The sequence below is a fragment of the Schistocerca americana genome, chromosome 3, assembly GCF_021461395.2.
Source record: "Schistocerca americana isolate TAMUIC-IGC-003095 chromosome 3, iqSchAmer2.1, whole genome shotgun sequence".
Taxonomy (NCBI): Eukaryota; Metazoa; Arthropoda; class Insecta; order Orthoptera; family Acrididae; genus Schistocerca; species Schistocerca americana.
In genome coordinates, this window is record NC_060121.1 from 828,827,849 (window position 1) to 828,853,376 (window position 25,528).

At 46.6% G+C, this 25,528-nt stretch overlaps 1 protein-coding gene across 1 annotated transcript in view; it reads left to right on the plus strand.

Moving 5' to 3' along the window:
* The window catches only part of LOC124605202 (kazrin), a 1,111,833-nt gene that overhangs the window by 898,410 nt on the left and 187,895 nt on the right, over window positions 1–25,528 (plus strand). The window contains exon 8 of the mRNA XM_047136736.1: window positions 10,679–10,858. Within this exon, the coding sequence (XP_046992692.1) occupies window positions 10,679–10,858 (180 nt within the window). The remainder of the gene's footprint in view (window positions 1–10,678; window positions 10,859–25,528) is intronic.

Below are 25,528 nucleotides of genomic sequence, written 5' to 3' on the forward strand. Positions count from 1 at the left end.
TGTCAAAGATATTTTTTTAACTATCGATCATAGTACATCAAAGATAAAAACTTCTCATCGATTCTATAGCGCCACCGTCCATATATCACTGAGTTTCATGGCTTCTTCTTTACTGTTGAAATTATCCCCATGTTTATATATTTCGATGGCTTCTCTATATAGCCGTGGATAATAGATCGTCATAGTACATAAAACTTCAGTTTCCGAAAATTTCACTACGTGATCACGTGATTGAAGAGCATTTTCCGCCACGGCTGATTTGTCTGGTTTCCCTAGTCGGCAAAGACTTTTATGTTCCTTCAACTGTGTATTCACACATCTCTTTATGGTTCCAATGTAGACCTTGCCACACATACACGGAATCTTATATACACCACTTGCAGACAGAGGGGGACGTTTATCCAACAACGGAACGAAGTGCTTGGCCTATTTTCTTAGTTGGTCTGAAAATCGGCCGAACCTCATGTTTCCTTAGAATGTTGCCGATTTGATCCGTTACTTTTTTGATGAAGGGTAGAGAAACCGTGTTCTTCCATCGCATCTCAGCACAACCAGGAACACCTCCGAAGATGTCCAACGTAGCATTGGACGGAACGTCCGGGATTGAAGAGTTCCATGGGCCACTACCACACAACCCGGAAGAATTCTCAGCAGCTGAAACATCCAGTCCTGAAAGCCTTCATTGTATTGTTAGATTGATACGAAATTTTTCAGCGACTGTTTTTTTGGCAATTGGGAAGAAAGTGGGCGGTGGGAGAGCGGAAATAATAACTTTCAGAGAATTACGTATAGTTACGGACCATCCTAGTGCACGAGGGGTGCACATATGAAACAGGAAACAGACATAAAGTTCATTACGTAGTCTAATTTTTCTGAACTGATGATTAAAACTTAATGACTACTCGTAGCACATTGTCGTATACAGGATAATGTCAATCATATGTGCTATTTTGGTGTTGTAATCTTCACAGATTTTAATGTAGTAATGAATATGCTCACAGGTTGCTAACACGTAAAGCCGTCGGCACACGGACCGTGCATCCGAACGTTGAGCGTTGAGCGTGCCGACTTTCTGACGTCATAGCGTGGAATAGTACGTTCGGGAGTCTTTCCGAATGTGCAGAGCAATATCTGGCATGTCAGATATTCTGAGCGTGCGTCTGAGCGTTGATCAATGAGATGCCACAACGCCACTTACGTCACACCCACGCCGTCTCCCTTCAGTACAGAGTTGTGAGGCGCCATATTGGCATTCATTTCAAGCCTATATGTATATATGCCGTTTCTGAGCACCATCAAATTGAGAATCACTGGAAAACCCGTTGTTAACTGTGTAATTCGTTCCAATAAAATAATGAGAAACATCATATTCTTGGCAAAAGAATTACTGTAACTTGCGTATAATGAGAGTAGGCAATTTGAAGGCAGCGACACATTGAAGATCCACCCAAAACGCATTGTTCTTGGTACAATTTGTGATAGCTAAATTTCAATTAATAACATAATTATCTACGATTAACCTTTTTAGCAAGGGTTAACGTAATATGTCTACACGTATAGCGCGCATAGCTGGATTAGCGTAATGGGCAGTCTGCTTTCCGCAGCGCTGCGGCGAGGACGTCTTGTTTACGTCCCGTCCGCGCGGTCGCGAGTGCCCGTAGTTGTTTACTACTTCGTCGCCGCTAGTTTAGAGTCCATCACTACCGACGCAACATGGCACATTCATACAGACAAACCACCATCAAGATCAGTTTTCAAACCGATCATGCACGACCGCGAGCTTTTGAAGTGGAACGTTTTCTACGTGACGACGTTAAAATTGACCCGCGAGACATAATTGGTATCCATCTCTCTATCACGAGCAGTGTTGTCTACGTCAAGCTAGTAAGTGACGAGGTGTGCAACAGAATCGTGAGCGCACATGCGAACGATCTTAAATTCAAACATTCTGATGGCCATATTGGGGCGGTCTCTATCGATCACGCGGGGCTTGGCCTCCGTACGATACGCGTCTTCGAACTCCCTTTCGAAGTACCACCGGACGTAGTCACCGCGGCTTTCCAGCCCTACGGCAGAGTGATCAGCCATATGGCCGAAAAATGGACCACCTTTACAACGTACCCCGTTCTTAACGGGGTACGACAGATTAAAATTGAACTGACCAAACATGTTCCGTCATATCTTGTCATCGGCGGATGTAGGGCGATCATTATGTATGACGGTCAGCCACGCACTTGTTCTGGTTGTGGCCAAGAAGGGCACGTCCGGTCGGATTGTCTCCGACGACGGCTTACTCAAATCCCGACAGGTGAATCTATGACTCCTTCTACGGTGACGACCCTTCCTCTCAATTACGCCGAAGTTACACGGGCAGCAACTCTTTCCGATGCTGACGACAGTAGTCCGATAGCCGCCCCCGATGGAGAGACCAAAATGGCTTCTGCAGTACAGGATCCGGCCTCTACAACGGCGCCCCCACCTGAAGATAATCACCGATCGACCTTGCAAGAAGGCGTGGATGCCAGAATGGACATTGACCCACGGGTTGTGCCGACAGCGGCTTTTCTTCCAGACACCGGAGCAGCTGACGAAATCCACCCACATTCAGATACTGAAACACACGTCCGTAAACAGCGTTCCCCGCGAAAACACAAGAGACGGCGGCGTGCTCCATCGGACGAGTGTTTGCAGCGATCGTCTGACATGGACTATGGAAATTCCGACGACGGTACCGGCGGTACAGAGGCCGCTGTAACTTCAAACTCAACAGATCGCCGTGGTGACGGCTTCAGCCCCTCAGACCCCACAGCACAGCAGGATCACAAGCAGACATCCGCTGCCGATTCCCAGCCAGCAGAGCCGATGGAGTCAGCGCCGAGTGCCGCAGCAGCCACTAACAGCCACCAACAGCCGATGGTGTTTCACGGCGACTGGGCGGACGACTGTGAGGAACACTCCTTGCCCATCGTGTCGGACGACAAGGGGGGAAATTTACCCCACCAGTGTTGATCCTTTCCTGCCGTCAGTTACAGTGACGAGACAGCCTTACCAGGGTATTGATGGCCAACACGGATGCCGTGGATAGACCTCAAACTTATCGCGTTGCAACTATAAACATTAACACTATACGGACGCGCGCTAAGTTATCCTTGCTTCAGGATATGTTGAACTCTGCTTCCATCGACATAGCCCTTCTCCAGGAAGTGTACGTCGACGACTTCCCAGGCATGTACGGTTACGATGCTTGCGTCTCTCCAGCTTCCCCAACAGGCAGCGGTGTCGCTGTACTTCTTCGGGAAGGGATAGTGGCGGACGATATCCTGTTTCTGCCTGGGGCAAGAGGAATGGCACTCACAGTACTGGGGGTCCGCCTTATCAATATCTACGCACCTTCCGGGACGGACAAACGTCGCGAACGTTCACGATTCTTTGCGGAAGACGTCGCCCCGCTCTTCCAAGGCCGCCACGACCATCTGGTGTTTGGAGGTGACTACAATTGCGTACTGGCGCCCAGAGATCAACTCCCACGACATAATCCGTGCCCGGAACTCGGGACGCTAATTCGAGACCTGCAGATGGTGGACACTTGGGAACATCTTCACGGCCACCGACCGGGATTCACGCACTTCACAAGTCACTCTTCCAGTCGTATCGATCGGATTTATGTCTCACGCTCTCTCGCCGCTGGAACACAGGATGCGGAACTGTGGCCTGCAGCATTCTCGGACCACTCAGCTTACATTTGTGCCGTCACCCTGCGGCGCCAACAAGTGTGGAGAAGCCGCAGCCCGTGGAAATTAAACATCGCTCACCTGTCGTACCCGGATTGCCGCCAAGCCGTTGAGGATACGTGGCATTCGTGTGAAAATCGCCTCCGTGCATATCCCACAACGATCCGCTGGTGGTTGGACTGCGCCAAACCGGCACTGAGGCGAACGTTGATAACCTACGGTCGTGACCACGCTACCTGGCGAAGACATACACTCGACTTTTACTTCCGGGTCCTGCGCGACTGCGATGCTATGGCGCCGTCTCCGGAACGACAAACGGCGGTCCACCGTGCTAAGGCTCAGATCCTCGCTCATATGCGGCGCCACCTAGAGGGGGTAGTCATCCGCTCGAGGACGCAGGATCGGATACCGAGCGAACGCCCGTCAATGTTCCACGTCCTTCGTGAACGTAAACGACGCCAACGAGCGCTGATACGCTTCATCGACACGGAGGACGGTCATCGCCTCACCACGCAACAAGACATAAACACAGCGTTCTACAATCATTACTCCCAACTCTATTCCGCTCAGACCCCTGATCCGACAGCACTGGAGGACGTCTCTCAGACGATTTACGGCACCGTCACCCCGGCAATGGAAGCGGCCTTGATGGAAGAAATTACAGAAGAAGAAGTGATCGACGCCTTTCGAAAAGGTGCTGTCAACAAGTCTCCGGGTCCTGATGGCCTCCCCTTGGAATTTTACCGGACTTTTCAATATTTATTAGCCTCCCGATGGACGGACATCTGTCGCGAACTCCTATCCCCGGACGTGCCGCTCCCTGCGGCCCTTGTGGAAGGAATGATTATTCCTATTCACAAACCGTCCGGTGGCTCACGACTGCAGGACTACCGCCCGTTGACGCTATTGAACTGCGACTTTAAGATCTTTTCTCGACTGTTGGCGGCGCGGATACGCCAGACCCTACGAAATGTTATCTCACCCGATCAAACGTCATTAGGAGGCGACAATAATATTCAAACAGCACTCAGTGAATATCGTGACTTGATCTCACTGGCGAGGGCATGTCGTCTGAAGGGTGCACTGGCGGCAATCGATTTTAGTCAAGCTTTCGACCGAGTGGACCACAACTATTTGGAAGCGGTCCTCCAACATATGCGGTACCCACAGCCATTCGTCACTGTCGTCATGCGACTCCTCCGTGGCGCGACGTCCAAGGTGATCGTCAACGGCCGACCTTCGCAGCCCCTCACCATTTCTCGATCGATACGCCAAGGGTGCCCTCTGTCCACTTTACTTTACGCTGTGGCCATGGAACCTCTCCTCTGCGGCCTGCGCCAACGACTAACGGGTATGACGTTACGAGGCCACACTTTCCGGTGTAAAGCGTACGCTGACGACCTGGTGATTGTCATCCGCCACGGTGACGACACCGCTAGCGCACAAAATTGGATAACGAAATATGGCATGGCCGCTGGTAGTCGTATCAACGTCGCAAAATCGGTGGCGATGAACATCGGGGTCGGATTGTCTGAGAACAGTGTCACCCCCTTACAGCTCAGAGATAGTTTGAAATGTCTCGGCATTGACTTTACAGACGATATACGACGGACCGCTGCTCACAACTTTCGACGGCTTTTACGGAATGTTCGGACTGGAATTGCCAACAACCGCCTACGAGCCCTGGACATCGTCCAACGGACCCAGTATGTTAACTCACATTTAGCGTCACGCATTCCGCACATCGCCCAGATATTACCTATACCGGTGATGTTAGCACGCCGTATACATGCGGCTTTTGGGTCCTTCGTGAGTTCAGGAATGCTTTTCAAGATCAAATATGAGACTCTCACCCTTCCTCCGGATCGGGGAGGGCTTGGCCTTTATCACGTTTATGACAGAGCGGTCGCCCTATTTGTGAGCACATTAGTCAAACTACGGCACCGCCGTCCGGACAGTCTGACCAGTTTGTTAATAGAAGAACTAGCACCGCCCTCCCTGTTGCCGCCTGTGCCGATACACCACGTCCCCTCCTCGCTCTTCTACATCGGTGTCTTTTACCTCGAACTCAGTTACGTTCGACTTGCCTTACCAGCGACTCAACTGGCGACGGCAAAGACGGTTTATAGGGTCCTACAACGTGGACGACCCGATAACGTCGTGGAGAGTAAGCACCCGAACGTCAACTGGCGAGTAGTGTGGAGGACAATTCACCACGTAACACTGGACACTGACGTCACGTCGATGTGGTATATCACTGTCAACGGTAAGCAGGTGACCAGATCAAGGCTACATGCGATCCACATGGTGGACTCACCCACGTGCACGTACTGTGGCGTTCAAGACGACGATGAACACCGTCTTAGCTGTGGCGAGTCTACGGCAGTGTGGCACTTAGTGAGGCAAATGTCAGCATACTTCCTCCGGGTAACGCCGAATCATATCGACCCCAAGACTATCTTATTCCCGGATGAAACGTATTACCCACGCACTAAAACTAATGCAATGACGTGGCTTCGTGGACATGCAGTGCATTATTTGTTTCAAGACGGCACTAAGGACACTTTAGACTTTTGGAACTATTTGCAGGAACGACATTGCAAGATCCTCCGTAACCCTAAGTATCGACAATATTTTTCCAATTTTTTGTGGAGTGCGTTCCACGACCCTCCACGTAGCTGGAACATCACGGGTAAGAGAAGCTAAAATTACAATACGATGATAGAACACTACACGGTACGACGTGGGATCTACTTTCATCACTACGAGAAGTCATACCTGGATGATACAGCAGATGGAGAGTTTCGTTGTGAACCCTCACACTCTGTAGCAGTATTTGCCCCATTTCCTCTTTTTATCCCCGGTGCGAAAAGGTCTTCGCAGTTTTAGTTTCCCCATCCGGTGCAAGATGTAGCACTGGTTAATGGTGGTATGGATTCCACCCTTCAGTTTTGTTTCATGGTTTCCTTCGCCCCGCACTTTGTTCTCTTTCTTTATGCCTTTTTCTACAACTATTAGAATGGTTTTAGTTATGTGCGTCCCCAACTCGACGCAAAGAGTGCACTTACTAGTTTTCAGTTCCTTACTGTTACAAAAAAAAAAAAAAATAAAAATAAAAAAAAATAAAATAAAAATAAAAAAAAAAAAAAACGACGCGCATTAGTCAGACATTTTGTGAACTTTTTTTTTTTTTGTTCTAAGAAAACCTCATGTAAAAAAAACAAAAAAAAAAAAAAAAAAAATGGGTAGCGTCGCTGTTCACCAATCACTGCGTCATTGGGTTGTGATTCGCGTCCAAACACTACCAAATTTTTTTTCCTAACATTCGCGTTTTTATTAGGTTCTGATACTTCATTATTAGTTTAATATAAGTACATGCTATAATATTTGATGTTATGTAAATATAAGTTCACCTTTTTTGAGGGGTGACTTCGTTCGATTGGCTTAATTTACAGGACAGCTTGCGCTACTTGTATAAAGATATTTTGCTCCTTTTTCTTTTACGCTTCGTAATTCACATGTTGCAAAGATTCTGCTACTGGGTAGGAACAGTGACCAAGTAAGACTGACCTTGGGGTTTTACTAAAATGTGGGAATGATGAAACAATGTTTATCTTACGCGGAGAAGTATTCCAAATGTGTACCGCACTGTTTGGAATGGAACTTTTATAAGCCTGTGTTCTTATTGATTGGACATGGTACTTTCCTTTTAGTGGAAGATGGAGGAAATGTGCGTTTTAATAGAGCTAACGTGGGAATTTTACGCGCGCCCGTTGAGTAAACAGTGTAATTTACGGACTAAAAACATCCCTCAACTGCCGTTGAAGTGCGTTGCGATCGCGTATACCACGTTGGGGCCCACGTACCGTATGCACAAGTCGCATCATTCCTGAGCGTTCAGCAGCACGTTGAACTTGGCACGCTCAACGTTAAAGCCGTCGGCACACGGACCGTGCTGTCGAACGTTAACGTTGTGCGTGCCAAGTTCAACGTGCTGCTGAACGCTCAGGAACGATACGACTTGTGCATACGGTACGTGGGCCCCAACGTGGTATACGCGATTGCAACGCACTCCAGCGGCAGTTGAGGGATGCCTCTAGTTCGTAATTACACTGTTTACTCAACGAGCGCGCGTAAAATTCTATTAAAACGCACATTTCTCCATCGTCCACGAAAATGAAAGTACCATGTCCAACTAATAAGGACACAGGCTTATAAAAGTTCCATTACAAACAATGCATTACAAATTTGGAATACTTCTCCGCATAAGATAAACATTATTTCATCATTCCCGCGTTTTAGTAAAACCCCAAGGTCAGTCTTACTTGATCACTGTTCCTACAGAGTATCAGAATCTTTGCAACATGTGAATTACGCGGCGTAAAAGAAAGAGGAGCAAACTATCTTTGTACAAGTAGCGCAAGCTGTCCTGTAGATTAAGCCAATCCAACAAAGTCACCCTTCAAAAAAAGGTGAACTTATATTTACATAACATCAAATAATATAGTATATGCTTATATTAAACTAATAATAAAGTATCAGAACCTAATAAAAACGCGAGAGTTAGGAAAAAAAGTTTGGTAGTGTTTGGACGCGAATCACCGGCCAATGACGCAGTAATTGGTGAACAGCGACGCTACCCATTAAGCTAATCTCTCGGTTTTTTTTTTTTTTTTTTTTTCGTTGCAGTTGTTCGTGGCGGCCGTCCCCTGACGGCCGTTGAAGTTCGTTATTGATCCATTCATTCAGTTTTTTTTTTTTTTTTTACAGAGGGCAACTAACCCTCTAACCAAACACGCTGAGCTACCATGCCGGCAATCCAACTATGCTCGCTATACGTGTAGACATATTGTGTTAACCCCTGCTAAAAAGGTTAATCGTAGATAATTATGTTATTAATTGATATTTAACTGTCACAAATTGTACCAATAACAATGCGTGTTGGGTGGATCTTCAGTGTGTCGCTGCCTTCAAATAGCCTACTCCCATAATACGCAAGTTACAATTATTCTTTTGCCACGAATATGATGTATCTCATTATTTTATTGGAACGAATCACACAGTTAACAACGGGTTTTCCAGTGATTCTCAGTTTGCTGGTGCTCAGAAATGGCATATATACATATAGGCTTGAAACGAATGCCAATAGCCGGCCGGAGTGGCCGTGCCGTTCTAGGCGCTACAGTCTGGAGCTGAGGGACCGCTACGGTTGCAGCTTCGAATCCTGCCTCGGGCATTGATGTGTGTGATGTCCTTAGGTTAGTTAGGTTTAATTAGTTCTAAGTTCTAGGCGACTGATGACCTCAGAAGTTAAGTCCCATAATGCTCAGAGACATTTGAACCATTTTGAATGCCAATATGGCGCCCCACAACTCTGTACTGAAGGGAGACGGCGTGCATGTGACGTGGGTGACTTTGTGCCATTTCATTGGTCAACGCTCAGACGCATGCTCACAAGGGAACCTCCCCATCGCACCTCCCTCAGATTTAGTTATAAGTTCGCACAGTGGATAGGCCTCGAAAAACTGAACACAGATCAATCGAGAAGACAGGAAGAAGTTGTGTGGAACTATGAAAAAAAAGCAAAATATACAAACTGAGTAGTCTATGCGCAAGATAGGCAACATCAAGAATAATGTGAGCTCACGAGCGCCGTGGTCCCGTGGATAGCGTGAGCACCTACGGAACGAGAGGTACTTGGTTCAAGTCTACCCTCGAGCGAAAAGTTTAATTTTTTGTTTTCAGATAATTATCAAAGTTCAGGCACTCACACATAATCAACTTCGCTCTCCAAAATTCCAGGACATGTTCAGATTTGCTTGCACATATGCAGGATTTGACGGTCTACACACGGAAAAATTTGAAAACGTTAAAAACATATGTTTTGACAGAGCACAGGGAAAACTGCGACTGTGAAACTGTTGCATTCATTTGTTGCAGTTTATTTGACAAACTCTTATGTTTTTATCACTTTTTTTGGGAGTGATTATCACATCCACAAGAAAACCTAAATCGGGCAAGGTGGAAGAATCTTTTTACCCATTCGCCAAGTGTACAAGTTACGTGGGTCGACAACATATTCCTGTCATATGAAGCACATGCCGTCACCAGTGTCGTATAGAATATATCAGACGTGTTTTCCTGTGGAGGAATCGGTTGACCTATGACCTTGCGATCGAATGTTTTCGGTTCCCATTGGAGAGGCACGTCCTTTCGTCTACTAATCGCACGGTTTTGCGGTGCGGTCGCAAAACACAGACACTGAACTTGTTATAGTGAACAGAGACGTCAATGAACGAACGGACAGATCATAACTTTACGAAAATAGAGAATTAAAATTTTTAGTTGAGGGAAGAATTGAACCAAGGACCTCTCGTTCCGAAGGCGCTCACACTAACCACGTGACCACGGCGCTAATGCGGTAAATTCCATCAATAATGTTGCTTATGTTGCACATGGACTACTCAGTTTGTATATTTTGCTTATTTTTTTCATAGTTCCACACAACTTCTTCCTGTTTTGTCGATTGATCTGTGTTCAGTTTTTCAAGGCCTATCCACTGTGCCAACTTATAACTAAATCTGAGGGGGGTGCGATGGGGAGGTTCCCTTGTCAGAATATCTGACATGCCAGATATTGCTCTGCACGTTCGGAAAGACTCCCGAAGGTGCTATTCCACGCTATGACGTCAGTAACTCGGCGCGCTCAACGCTCAACTTTCGAATGCACGGTCCGTGTGCCGACGGCTTAACGTTCGACAGCACTGTCAGTGTGCTGACGGCTTAAGGGTACATATGCAAATATCACAAAGGAAGATTCGTAATTTTGACACGAGCGTGTAGGAAAGTGTCTCTGGCGAGGAGCTGCGGGTGGACGAGTGAGAAGGCTGCTGTAGACGCAGTGCCCGTGGCACGGCCCGGCTACCCCTGTGCTCCTCTTGTGTGCAGCGGATGAGGGAGAGCGAGGCGTCACTGCAGCAGCTGTCGACGGAGCGCGAGGAGCGCGAGCGCGAGCGATGGAGCCTGCTGCGGCACGCCCGCGACGAGGCAGAGCGCAGCCTCGCCCTGGCCGCGCAGCTCGACGCCAAGGAGCAGCACATCCAGCAGCTGCAGGACCAGCTGCTAGAGGTACGTACTCGCTGCACCGCCACACTCCGGCTGACAGGTCCGTACTTTCTGGTGACTCCTGCTCTGCTCTTGTCTGCGTCCTACGTGCGTTGGCTGTTACCCCTTATAACGCCTCTTCTTCTTGATGATTTGGTTTGATTTGTACTTAGCCTCGGCTAAAACTCGGCGACAGTCGGTAGAGTGTTGAGATCGTTATCAAGTTACGAAGACGACGTTACACAAAATAACAGTGCTGAACGGAAATGTCGACGTGCGTGAGATTGTGGCGACATCATTTATCCACTGCGCCAAAAACAGCGGGTGAAAGCTGCAGCTGATAGATATTTATTTTTGCCGTAGTCGGCTTGCTGACGAGTTGTTTATTCTTGTTAGTTTTTGATCTGTGCTTGGAAAATAAAATTTTTTCTCATCTCATGAAAAAGCTGTTACTTCATAAAATATAAAGGCTCCCATAGTGGTAACCCCGAAAAATCGTAGCAGAAGCATAAAGAAAATATATATACCGACGAGAATAATGAATTCAGAGACAAAAGCATGGGGCAGTGGAATCAAGATCGAAGACTACAGTCTGTTCGACCAAGGATCGCGGCCCACGCCCTTTGATTCGCCACAAAACGGAACGACAGATGTTAACGCAAAAGATGGGAGTACCTACGCGCGACACGGAAATGTTAAGCTTTCCGCGTTCTGGCCGACGCGCCCCCAGCTTTGGTTTACGCAGGTTGAATGCATATTTCGGCAGCGTGGGGTGTCTAACAACATTGACAAATTTAATATAGTGGTTTCACATCTAAATTTAGAAGTGATAGAGCAAGTAGAACAAACCTTGTCGCAACAAAATTACTTTGTGCTAATGGAAGCTCTCATACAGCATTATACGTTGTCACCAGATTTGCGACTACAAAAAATTTGCGCATACGAAGATTTGGGCGACAAGACTCCGTCACAAGTACTCAAAGCCTTACGTACATTAGCCGGCCCGGAACTCCTACCTGAAGAGTCTTTACGTCTAATATGGCTTCGTAAACTTCCTGCCAACATCCGTGCCGTCATTGCAGCAGAAACAGACTTATCATTGCAAGTCTTAGCAAAAAAGGCAGACACCATCGCAAACACCTTAACCGAAGTTTCTGCGTGTTCCGAATTCAACTACAGCCAGGATAGAGGCCCAAGAACGTGAAGTGTGACGGAATCTGACGTCAGTGAGCCAGGAACATGCAATAATACTTCCCAACAGCAGTGCTCATCGACCGAACTCACCATACAGCAACTGGCTATGCATACAGCTGATGTGGTGTTGAGTATTGTGTCTGCATTTCCTGGTTGCGTTGACGGGTTCGGTAAGTGCTGGAAAGTCTTGAAGCAGTTTACGAAAAAGTGATTCCTCCGACAGTGCTCTGATATTGCCTACTGCGTCTTCCGCGTCGGTTCAAGTGCAGTGTGATGTGTTCGTGTCTTTCCGCACGAAGATTTGCGGCTCCTCTACCGCGTCATCCGCGTCGGGATATTGTGATACGATTTCGTACCCGCAACTAAGCGGGGCGCACACGTGTGCGTCACGCAAGAAGACACCCGACAGTCGTAACGATTCGTATACTGTAGGCAATATCAGAGCACTGTCGGAGGAATCACTTTTTCGTAAACTGCTTCAAGACTTTCCAGCACTTACCGAACCCGTCAACGCAACCAGGAAATGCAGAGACAATACTCAACACCACATCAGCACGACACAAGGTCAACCCGTTGCCTTCCGCCTGCGGCGTCTGCCTCCAGAGAAGCTGTTTGCGGCGCGAGCTGAGATCGACAGACTTCTAAAAACAGGTATTGTAAGTAGATCTGATAGTTCATGGGCATCTCCATTTCACATGGTCCGTAAAAAAGACAATTCATGGAGAGTATGTGGAGACTACAGGGCGCTCAATGCCCGCACAATTCCCGACCGCTACCCAGTACCCAATGTGACTGATTTTAACAGTACGATTAGCAATGCCAAAATATTTAGTGTGATTGATTGCGCCAAAGCATTTTCCCAGATTCCCATGGCTCCATCTGACATTAAAAAAACAGCAGTTATCACACTATTCGGTTTGCTTGAGTACAATTTTATGCCATTTGGCCTCAGAAACGCCCAAACATGGCAAAGATTCATGCATGAGATGCTTCGAGAATTACTATTCGTATTTTGTTATATGGACGACATTTTAGTATTCTCTGGTTCTGTATATCAGCATGTCGAACATCTGCGGCAGCTTTTCCGCCGTCTGACAGAGTATGACATAATTATTAACGAAACAAAGTGCACGTTTGGAAAACGCGAGGTTAAGTTCCTGAGATATTTGGTTTCAGCAGCAGGCCTGTCACCTTTGCCTGAGCGGGTTGAAGCAGTACAACAGATGCCCCTTCCCACAACTTACAAAGGACTGCGCAGATTTTTAGGCATGCCCAACTATTACAGACGTCACTTACCTAAATTAGCTGCTGCCCAAGAGCCACTCACAACGTTATTTGCAGGTAAAAATACAACAGGAAATCATAAAATTCCGTGGAGTCCAGATGCTGAAGCAGCTTTCCATGACTTAAAGAAATGTCTTTCTCGGGCAACACTACTGGGACATCCAAGATTCTCATGGTTGATGCGAGCCAAACAGCAGTGGGTGCAGCGCTACAGCAAGAAGTTGATGGCAGATGACAGCCGCTCGCATTTTTCTCTAAAAACCTGACTCGACAGCAGCAAAAATGGAGTTCTGTTGACCGTGAGTTGCTTGCTATTTACTTAGCCATAAAGCATTTTCGCACGTCTGTCGCAGGGAGGCACTTTGCAATTTTTACCGATCACAAGCCGTTAGTAGCTATATTTCAACGAGACACAGAGCTCAATACACCACGTCAGTGCAGGCAAGTCGAGTACATTGCACAGTTCACAACTGACGTGCGTCACATATCAGGAAAAGACAACCTGGTCGCAGATTGCCTGTCTAGGAATTGTGCCAGTTTAAATTCAATTCGTTGGACCGAGTTAGCGTCTAAACAACGAGAAGATCCTTTCTTGCGCCGTCTAATAGAGGAACAGAGAACTGCGCTGCAGCTCAGACGTGTGTCTGTCCCAAATGTTCCAGACGGAATTTGGTGTGATGTAGCAAAAGGAAAGGAGCGACCTTACACATCAGAAAAATATCGTCGCGAGATTTATAGTGCACTACATAACCTATCACATCCAGGAGTACGAGCTACAGCCAAATTAGTTTCCTCCAAAGTAGTGTGGCCTGGAATACAAAAAGATTGTCGTGCATGGGCGCTTGCATGCCTAACATGCCAGCGTAATAAAATCAGCAGACATGTCTTTGCACCTATTGCTGACTTCCCGACGCCATCTGCAAGATTTTCACATATACATGTGGACATTGTAGGCCCGCTATCATGCTCTTCAGAACAACGCTATTTGCTCACAATCATTGATCGTTTTACCAGGTGGCTAGAAGTAGTTGTAATATAAGACATTTCTGCGGAGTGGGTTGCAAAAGCACTGTTGCATTCATGGTTCTCCAGGTTTGGCGTTCCGCAAAACATAACAACAGATCGCGGAAGGCAGTTTGAAAGCCAACTTTTCAGTGAACTTTTACTACTGTGCGGGTGCAACCACCTACGCACCACAAGCTATCATCCATCTAGTAATGGAATGGTGGAACGACTACACCGCACGCTCAAAGCTGCATTAATGTGTAATTCCACATCATGGCCTGAAGCACTACCGCTGGTCCTACTCGGATTGAGAACGGCCGTGAAGGAGGACTTACAATGCTCTTCCGCAGAATTGGTTTATGGCGAGCAATTGAGGGTTCCTGGAGAATTTATCGTTCCAGCATCTACACAGCCGTTCGCCCCTGAGCTATGCACGCAATTCGCGAGACAACTCAGCGTTATAATGAGAAACATCAAACCCACTAACCCTGTCAGACATGGAGACCAGAGAGTGTTTGTACATAAAGACCTGCAAGCAACGTCCCACGTGTGGCTTAGGGATGATACGGTGCGCCGGCCGCTTGTTTCGCCTTACTCCGGACCATACAGGGTAATCACAAGAGGAAGCCACAGCTTCAAAATCGATAAGGATGGTAAAGAAGAGACAGTCTCAATTGAGCGGCTTAAACCTGCTTACACCGAAGAGGGTACACTCCTTCCTCGGTCTGCAAAATCACTTCAAACGTGAAGGCCAAAGAAACAGCAGAGAGTCTCGCCGAGCTCTCGGTTTCAGAAGAGGACAACGAAGCAGCAAGTGCAGAACAGGAGCAGCCATTGCCTGCACCAGATGTTTTCACGAGAGCTGGCAGAAAAATCAAGAGCAAGTTTCCCCACATACCTGGTGCACCCGGTTTCAAAAGGAGGGGGGCTGATGTGGCGACGTCATTTATCCACTGCGGGTGAAAGCTGCAGCTGATAGATATTTATCTTTGCCGTAGTCGGCTTGGTGACGAGTTGTTTATTCTTGTTAGCTTTTGATCTGTGCTTGGAAAATAAAATGTTTTCTCATCTCATGAAAAAGCTGTTAGTTCATAAAATATAAAGGCTTCCATAAGATATTTACTTCACCAAAAATCGTAATTAATCGTTCGTAATCGATGTTTAACTGATTAATGATGAAATATTAATTATAAAACCAATACAGTCACATCCACAACAAATTCCCTACAAGCTGGTCGTAATTTCAAGTATCTAAGAAATCGTAACAGTGGGCTTGTTATTTGAGTCAAAGATTCTACACAAGCGCCGAGCGCTACAGTCAAATATTATCGCTGCGCGTAATTATTACTCGAGAGTTTCATGTCAATAATTTGTTTGAATTTTAAATCACAAATGCACGACTTGGCACGAGAGGGTGTTTTATTGCACAATATCAGTCACTTCCTAACCGAGCCTTGAGAAGAAAACTTTCCCAGGAGTTGGGGGGATTTAAATTATATGATTCGTACCTATCACTGAAGTTCCATAAACCACTGGCTATTATGAATGAAAACTGTCTATCAGTGTTCGTTGCCTAAATCACTGTCTAAGTAATGTTTAGTTCAATTATCTAGTTAAAAGTTCTCTTTATTCTAGTAGGTAAAAGTCCTCCGTTCGAATTCTAATGCCGTGATATTTGAAGTCAGAAGATCGTATTGCTGCGTCATAATAGATCGCAATTATTCAATCTCAAAAACAATCTAAGCGCGCCTACATGAACTAGCATTCAAATATATGACCTGCTTCGGATAACTCTCGTAAAGTAGTGACAATGCATTGAATTATACTTAGTCATTACTCACGATTCCCAAAGAGTACTCACACGGAGTATTCTTTGGGATCGTTGGTTCTAAATTGCGAATGTTAATTTATGCTAATTATGTGATTTATTATGATTTTGATTTTAATTTTACTGAAATTTAATCTTTCTTTCGTAGATTCTTAAACTGTCAAGTCTTAGATCCTGATTTAATTACTTGTTATTGTCCTAATAATAGTGATAAATGGAACTTCGTTCGCTTATTCACTTTTCTGGGAATTTTGGACTTGAGGGGAAATCTTTGGGGTATTGAGAGGTAATTTTTGATTTTTATTTCTCGTCCGAGGAAGTGGCATTACACCATCCATCACTCCAGTCGCGTCTCTGTCGGACGCTCGGTGACTGGTGGCGGTAGCAGCACCCAGCTGACAAGGGAACCTCCCCATCGCACCCCCCTCAGATTTAGTTATAAGTTGGCACAGTGGATAGGCATTGAAAAACCGAACCCAGATCAATTGAGAAAACAGGAAGAAGTTGTGTGGAACTGTGAAAAAAAGTAAGCAAAATATACAAACTGAGTAGTCCATGGGTCACATAAGCAACATCATGGACGAACTGTGCTTAGAAGCGCCGTGGTCCCGTGGTAGCGTGAGCAGCTGCTGAATGAGAGATCTTTGGTTCAAGCCTTCCCTCGACTGAAAATTTTACTTTCTTTATTTTTGCATAGTTATTATCTGTCCGTTCGTTCATTGACATCTCTGTTCACTGTAATAAGTTTAGTGTCTGTGTTTTGCGACCGCACTGCAAAACCGTGCGATTAGTAGACGAAAGGACGTGCCTCTCCAATGGGAACAGAAAACATTTGATCGTAAGGTCATAGGTCAACCGATTCCTCCACAGGAAAACACATCTGATATATTCTATACGACACTGGTGACGGCATGTGCGTCACATGACAGGAATATGTTGTCGACCCACCTAACTTGTACACTTGGCGAATGGGTAAAAAGATTCTTCTACCTTGCCCGATTTAGGTTTTCTTGTGGATGTGATAATCACTCCCAAAAAAGTGATAAAAACATAAGAGTTCGTCACATAAACTGAAAATAAAAAATTAAAATTTACACTTGGTGGAAGATTTAAACCTAGGACCCTTCGCTCCGCAGCTGCTCACGTTACCACGACACCACGGCGCCCCTGCGTTCCTATCATCCTTATTATTGCTTATCTTTCCTTGAACTACTCAGTTTGTATATTTTGCTTATTTTTTCACAGTTCTACACAACTTCTTCCTGTTTTCTCAATTGATCTGTGTTCGGTTTTTCAAGGCCTATCCACTGTGCCAACTTATAACTAAATCTGAGGGGGGTGCGATGGGGAGGTTCCCTTGTGAGAACCGTGCCTCCCCACTGTCCGCGCTATCGCCCTCCACACTCAACAGCACCAGCGCCGACACTGGCGGCCACAGTTCGCGGTCGAGTGTCTTCATCTCCACCAGCACCATCTCCACCTCCGCCACCACCCTCTTGCAGCACAGTTGTTGGGCTTTTTACACCCTGACTTTGTGGAGTTTTCAGCACTTGGGGATGTGACTCTGGGCTCGCTTGGTGAACTACTTGCTTCCTCGTTAGTTGTCGTCTTCTTTGCTGTTGACATAAACAGAAAAATACGACAGCGCACAGAGGGGGGGGGGGGGGGGGGGGCGTTAGGTTTCCCCTATGAGCGATTTATGAACATTGATGACGTCATTATAACATCGAACTTCGGCAGTGACATAACATTCTGTGACACATATACACTGAAGAGCCGAAGAAACTGGTACACCTACCTAATACCGTGTAGACTAACTTTGTGGAGCTTTCGGCACTTGGGGATGTGACTCGGGGCCAGCCTGATGAAACTGCTTGCTTCCTTGTTAGTTGTCGCCTTCTTTGCTGTTAACGTAAACAGAAAAATACGACAGCGCACGGGGGGGGGGGTCTTAGGTTTCCCCTATGAGCGATTTATGAACATCGATGACGCCATTACAACATCGAACTTCGGCGTTATGGTTAGTCACTTGTCCGCAATGACATAACATTCTGTGACGTGTATACACTGAAGAGCCGAAGAAACTGGTACACCTGCCTAATACCGTGTAGAACCCCCGCGAGCACGTAGAACTGACGCAGCACGATATGGCGTGGATTTGGCTAATGTGTGAAGCAGAGCTGGAGGGAATTGAAACCATGAATCCCGCAGGGCTGTGCATAAATCTGTATGAGGGGGTCAAGATCTCTTCTGAACAGCACGTTGCAAGGTAGAAGAGTGTTCCTGGAGCCATTCTGTAGCAATTCTGGACGTGTGGGGTGTCACACTATCCTGCTGGAATTGCCCAAGTCCGTCGCAATGCACAATGGACATGAATGGATGCAGTTGATCAGACAGGATGCTTACGTACGTCTCACCTGTCAGAGTCGTATCTAGACGTATCAGGAGTTCCATATCACTACAAGTGCACACGCCCCACACCGTTACAGAGCCTCCACCAGCTTCAATAGTCCCCTGCAGACTTGCAGGGTCTACGGATTCATGAGGTTGTCTCCATACCCGTACACGTCCATCCGCTCGATACAATTTGAAACGAGACTCGTCCGACCAGGCAACATGTTTTCAGTCATCAACAGTCCTAGCCGGCCAGGTGGCCGAGCGGTTCTAGGCGCTAAAGTCTGGAACCACGCGACCGCTACGGTCGCAGGTTCGAATCCTGCCTCGGGCATGGATGTGTGTGATGTCCTTAGGTTAGTTAGGTTTAAGTAGTTCTAAGTCTAGGGACTGATGACCTCAGAAATTAAGTCCCATAGTGCTCAGAGCCATTTGAACCATCAACAGTCCTAAGTCGGTGTTGACGGGCCTAGGCTTTGTGTCGTGCAGTTATCAAGGGTGTACGACTGGGCCTTCGGCTCCAAAAGCCCATACCTATGATGTATCACTGAATGGTTCGCACGCTGACACTTGGTGATGGCCCACCATTGAAATCTGCAGCAATTTGCGGAATTGTTGCAATTCTGCCGCGTTGAACGATTCTCTTCAATCGTCGTTGGTCCCGTTCTTGCAGGATCTTTTTCCGGCCTCAGTGATGTCGGGGATTTGATGATTTACAGGATTCCTAATATTCAGGGTACATTCGTGAAATGGTCGTACGAAAAAATCCCCACTTCATCGCTACCTGGGATGTTGTGTCCCATCGCTCGTGCACCGACTATAACACCACGTTCAGACACACTTAAATTTGATAACCTGCCACTGCAGCAGCAGTAACCGATCTAACAACTGTGCGAGACACGTGTTGTTTTTTATAGGCGTTGCCGACCGCAGCGCCGTATTCTACCCACACACATCAAAAAAAGTTTTGCATCACCCTGGTTCCAAAAACTCCTGAATATAGACGTCGACTGTGGATTTTGTATCACAGACACAGTCCCTTTGACTGTTCAGAGATGTCACTAAACCTGTCAAAGATGTAAACTACCATGCATGAGCAGCGCCTATTAGACAGAGGGGGTCCGACAGCCGATCAGTTCCAGTCATTCCACCAGGAAGGAGGTACACGGCTCGTGTTGTCTGTAGTTCAACCATGCCTAGACGGTCAATACCGCGGTTCGATCGCGTCCGCATTGTTACTTTGTGACAAAAAGGGCTCTCAACAAGGGAAGTGTCCGGGCATCTCGGAGTGAACGAAAGAGATGTTGTTCGGACATGGAGGAGATACAGAGAGACAGGAACTATCGATGACATGCCTCGCTCAAACCGTCCAAGGACTATTACTGCAGTGGATGACCGCTACCTATGGATTATGGCTCGGAGGAACCCTGACAGCAACGCCACCACGTTGAACAATGCTTTAAGTGCAGCCACAGGGCGTCGTGTTACGACTCAAACTGTGCGCAATATGCTGCATGACGCGCAACTTCACTCCCGACGTCCATGGCGAGGTCCATCTTTGCTACCGCGTCACCATGCAACGCAGTACAGATGGGCCCAACAACATGCTGAATGGACCTTTCAGGATTGGCATCACGTTCTCTTCACCGTTGAGTGTCGCATATGCCTTCAATCAGACAATCGTTGGAGGCGTTTTTGGAGGCAACTCGGTCAGGCTGAACACCTCAGACACACAGTCCAGCGAGTGCAGCAAGGTGGAAGTTCCCTGATGTTTTGGGGTGGCATTATATGGAGCCGACGTACGCCGCTGGTGGTCGTGGACGGTGCCGTAACGACAGTATGATACGTGTATGCCATCCTCCGACAGATAGTGCAACCATATCAGCAGCTTATTGGCAAGGCATTCGTCTTCATGGATGACAATTCACGCCCCCATCGTGCACATCATGTGAATGACTTCCTTCAGGACAACGACATCGCTCGACTAGTGTGGCCAGCATGTTCTCCAGAAATGAACCCTTCCGAACATGCCTGGGATAGATTGAAAAGGGCTGTTTATGTACGATGTGACCCACCAACCACTCTGAGAGATCTACGCCGAATCGTCGTTGAGGAGTGTGACAATCTGGACCAACAATGCCTTGATGAACTTGCAGATAGTATGCCACAACGAATACAGGCACGCATCAATGCAGGAGGACGTGCTACTGGGTATTAGAGGTACTGATGTGTACAACAATCTGGACTACTACCTCTGAAGGTCTCACTGTATAGCGGTACAACATGCAATGAGTGGTTTTCATGAGCAATAAAATGGTTCAAATGGCTCTGAGCACTATGGGACTCAACTGCTGAGGTCATTAGTCCCCTAGAACTTAGAACTAGTTAAACCTAACTAACCTAAGGACATCACAAACATCCATGTCCGAGGCAGGATTCGAACCTGCTACCGTAGCGGTCTTGCGGTTCCAGACTGCAGCGCCTTTAACCGCACGGCCACTTCGGCCGGCATGGGCAATAAAAAGGGCGTAAATGATGTTTATGTTGATCTCTATTCCAATTTTCTGTACAGGTTCCGGAACTCTCGAAACCGAGGTGTTGCAAAACTTTTTTTGACATGTGTATTTACATATCTCTGAATTTGAATACGCATGCCTATACCAGTTTCTTTGCCGCTGCAGTGTACATATACGGTTTTTTTATTCCCACTTATGAAAGCACAGTGAAATTAACTCAATATCCCCCAAAACCCACAAAAATATGTTCTGACTCTGATTTCCAGTGGAGTTGGTTGTGCTTTGGATGCACTTGCAATGAAGACATGAACATAAAATACCCCCCCCCCCCCCCAAAAGACCCCACAAAATTTTTTTACTCCTTTAACATGAATACCATCAGCGAGAAATCGGAGTGCTTTCAATGCACTTATACAATGATATTTTCGCAAGCCCCTTAATCATGAATATATATCTCCCCCCCCCCCCCCCGAAACTCACCGGAATATATAAAAAACATACATCTTCATAATGATGGGCCGTTGCATGGTAATTTTGTATGACGTACACATGATTTCAATGTACAGATTGTGGTTTTTTACGCGAGCAGGATATAGGTCATGTTTCTCGTTGGCAGCAAGTGATGTCGGGTGCCGGGTGTTCAGGTTTTTCCGCTTCCTGATTGTCGCGTCTTATAGTACAGAGTGTTGGCCGCTTTGTTGAAGTATTTCCGCAATTTCGGAACTCTGGCAAAACGGTACAGCGTAACGCTTTTTTTTTGTGCTATGTTCCTATGGGACCAAACTGCTGAGGTCACCGGTTCATAGGTTTACATACTACTTAATCTAACTTAAACTAACGTACGCTAACACACACACCCATGCCCGAGGGTGGACTCGAGGCCCCGACAGGAAGAGGGGGGGGGGGTGGAGGGGGAGCTGCGCGAACTGTGCAAGGCGCCGCAGACCACGTGGTTACCCTACGGCTAGCGCAGCGTTGCCGAAGTCTGGCGGGAGATGGAGGGCCCATTCTTCATTGTCTGCAGTCTGGCGACGCTTGTGGTGGCTGAATTGCCCCATACTACAGCGGCATAATCCAACAGTCTGCAGCGACTGCATGGACCATGGAAGGAGCGAAGTGGTGGAGGGGGTAACGGCTAGGGTGACCAGACGTGCGGATTAATCCGGACACGTCCCCCTTTTTAGCTCTTTGTCCGGGATTCGGGCGGATTTTTACAGTGTCCGGCTTTTTCGCAAAGTTGAGCGGAATACAGTTAAATTTACAATCGTCCCGTTCTATTGCTCTTTTCTTAAATACTTTAACTATTGGCACAGCGTTCATGATAAACACGCACGAAGGCGGTGTTAGTAGGTGGCACCAGGATCGTCGATGTTACCGTTGATCTACCTATAAGCGAATGCAAATATCGATTATTTAAAATTTTCGTTTCGTATCTCCGCTTTGTATTGGCTTGGCTTCCTGTAGTGCACGTGTCATTTGTGAGTGTAATTTTTAACCGAGTCAGTCACGTAAAATATTTGGGTATGCCTAAACGAAAGTGTACATTTTCTGATGTCCTATCCTGCAAATATCCGGCTTTAAGCAAGGGAGAAATGAATTTGAAGCGGAGTGTAAGATATGTGGAGCTGGAACGTACGTCTCAGTGGCCAATGAAGGTAAGAAATAACTAAAGAGATTAACTGTCATGGTTTTATTTCATTGTTTCATAGTCGTTCAATTTATTTGTATTCGGAAGGTAAAAGTGCAGTTTACATGTTGTCAGCTGCTGCTTGAATTGTAGATGTTGGAAGTGGTGCGTCGAATAAAGGAAGGTGAATGGTCTTAGGTTTTTCGCTTTGTAAACAATTCCGTGTTGTTGACATAACAAAACAATTGACGCCACACTGTCACCATAACCAATGTTTTTAAATTTTTTTATATTGCTCAATTAACCACCACCTGACCATCAGCAACAATTAACTACTAGATTTACCGGTAATTCCCGGCAGTCACGTGACTTGTCCAAAGATGACGGATGGTATCCTCATCTGCAGTTGACCCGTTTGATGTATCCTCTTTTTTTCTTCCTTTGTCCTCCTTTTTGAAGCTGCTTGTCCTCCTTTTTAAAGAATTGTATCTGGTCACCCTAGTAACGGCCAACGTATACAGAGTGCATCTAAAGCTATGTTACAAGGCGAGGTGATTGGCAGATGAATACCATGTGAGCGTGTTGTGGTAATCAGCTTATCTTCCAAAACACTTTGTTTGCATGCTAGTGTCTCTGAAATTTGGAGAAGACCGTAAGCAGTATGGACCACATAAGCTAGGCAAGTAGTAAAAGAGACAAGTGTTTGAAAAAGAACTCCCTTGTTCAAATGGTTCAAATGGCTCTGAGCACTATGGGACTTAACTTCTGAAGTCATCAGTCCCCTAGAACTTAGAACTACCTAAACCTAACTAACCTAAGGACATCACACACACCCATGTCCGAGGCAGGATTCGAACCTGCGACCGTAGCGGTCGCGCGGTTCCAGACTGTAGCGCCTAGAACCGCTCGGCCTCCCCGGCCGGCAACTCCCTTGTTTTAAGTGTAAATTTAATGGGATAATTAATGAAAAATTACATCAATGAGTACATATCATGAAAGATTTGTTTAATATTAGTAGACGTCAACGTGAGATCCATTTGTTGCCCTGCACGATATTCCACTTCCCATAACGTACTCACCAACATTTCGGGTGTAACTGTCCCAACTGCCGCCACGATTCTTTCCCGTAAATGATTGACGTCTCTGATCTTTTCACTGTACACAACATTTTTTTATGTGGCCCCAAAAGAAAAAGTCCAGTAGGATTAAGTCTGGGCTTCGTGGTGGCCAAGGTATTGGGCCAGCCCTGCCTATCCACCTTCCTGGAAAGCAAGTGTCAAGAGCCGCATGTACATGGTTACTGTTATGAGCTGGGGCGCCATCTTGTTGGAAAAACACAAGCCCCTTTTCCGCCTTAATATCGTCCATTTAGGAAAAGACGTACTCTGTCAACATGTCACAGTAAAGGTCCCCGTGTATTGTTTTTTCTACAGAAATGAAAAGACCAATCCCTCGATCTTCCATCAAACCGCACCAGACATTAACTTTGGGAGAGCCACGTTAATGCTGAATAACTTCATGTGGATGCTCTGTCCCCCAAATTCTGCAGTTATGCCGATTAACTGTTCCATTGATACGCGGAGTACACATTGTTGCTGACTTGCTCTGCACTGCACTGGAAAAAAACAGCACTGGTGCCGTCTCAAGGTCAAGCAGACCTGCCAACTGCAGGGGAGCCAAACTTGGAGAGTTTATGAATCAAGCACCACAAACTAGAGTAGTGTATGTCACTTTGTACAGATTCTAGGACACATTAAAACTAGGGATTTCTTTTTCAAACACCCTGTACATTACTGTCAGCAAACACCAGTTGAATTCATGTGCAGAAGGTGCTGCCACCAGCTTTGATACATTTTGTGTATCAACTGAGGATGTTTTGCCGAATCCTTGGAAAGATTCCAGACACGTAACAGATGACTCCAGTGCTACTTGTATTCGTGCTTCAAGATTTTGTGATGACTTCGCGGGCATCTTGTACAAGAAATTTTTCGTGTAGCCTGAGTAATGAAAATCCAGTTGTGTCAGGTATGGTGAGCGGGAGGGCCAGGCTATTGACCCAATCCATCTGTTGCTAAGCTGTCATTCAAGTGTCTGCGTACCACATTGTTGAAGTGTGCTGGAGCGCCATCTTGCTGGAAGCACATGTGACAATGTATGTCCAAAGGCACCTCGACCAACAGTCTGGGTAAGACCTCGCACAAACATACACGGTAAGTGGGACAATCAGCATGCATGGGCTGAGGCTATGGAACTACACTGGTGTCCAAAATTAAATCAACAAACCGCTATTTCCCTGCCCCGTGTCAAATTCGCGATATAATCATATCATCTGTCAACCAAATGTCCGTGCAATCGTGTTCAACATGGAAGATGCCATTCTGGTCAACAGGCAACCATGCCAATGATGGCGTCACGGCACCTATGAAAATGAGGTAGTGTTTGCCAGGTAGCCCCACATCCACAATCACTGTGTACACAGTCACAGACGGTGCAGTATGGCACAGAGAAGATACCTGCCACACTCTCTGTGGTGGAGGGCCATAGAAAGAAAGGAAGCAGGACAGTCGCAAACTGATTTGGCCCAATGGCTTAATGTAAATCGTTCTGTTGTTTCTCGGAAGTGGTGACAGTTTATACAGACTGAAACTGTATCCCAATGACCAGGGCAGGGCCAACCACTTGTGACTTCAGAAGAGAGGACCGTTATTTGGCTGTAAGGACACGACAGTACCGCCTTAGTACTGCACAACAACTGGAATGTGAACTCGCAGCATCCACTGGACGTATTGTATCGAGACAAACGGTGTGAATGAGGCTTTGACAGACGGGCCTTTACTGTCAGAGAC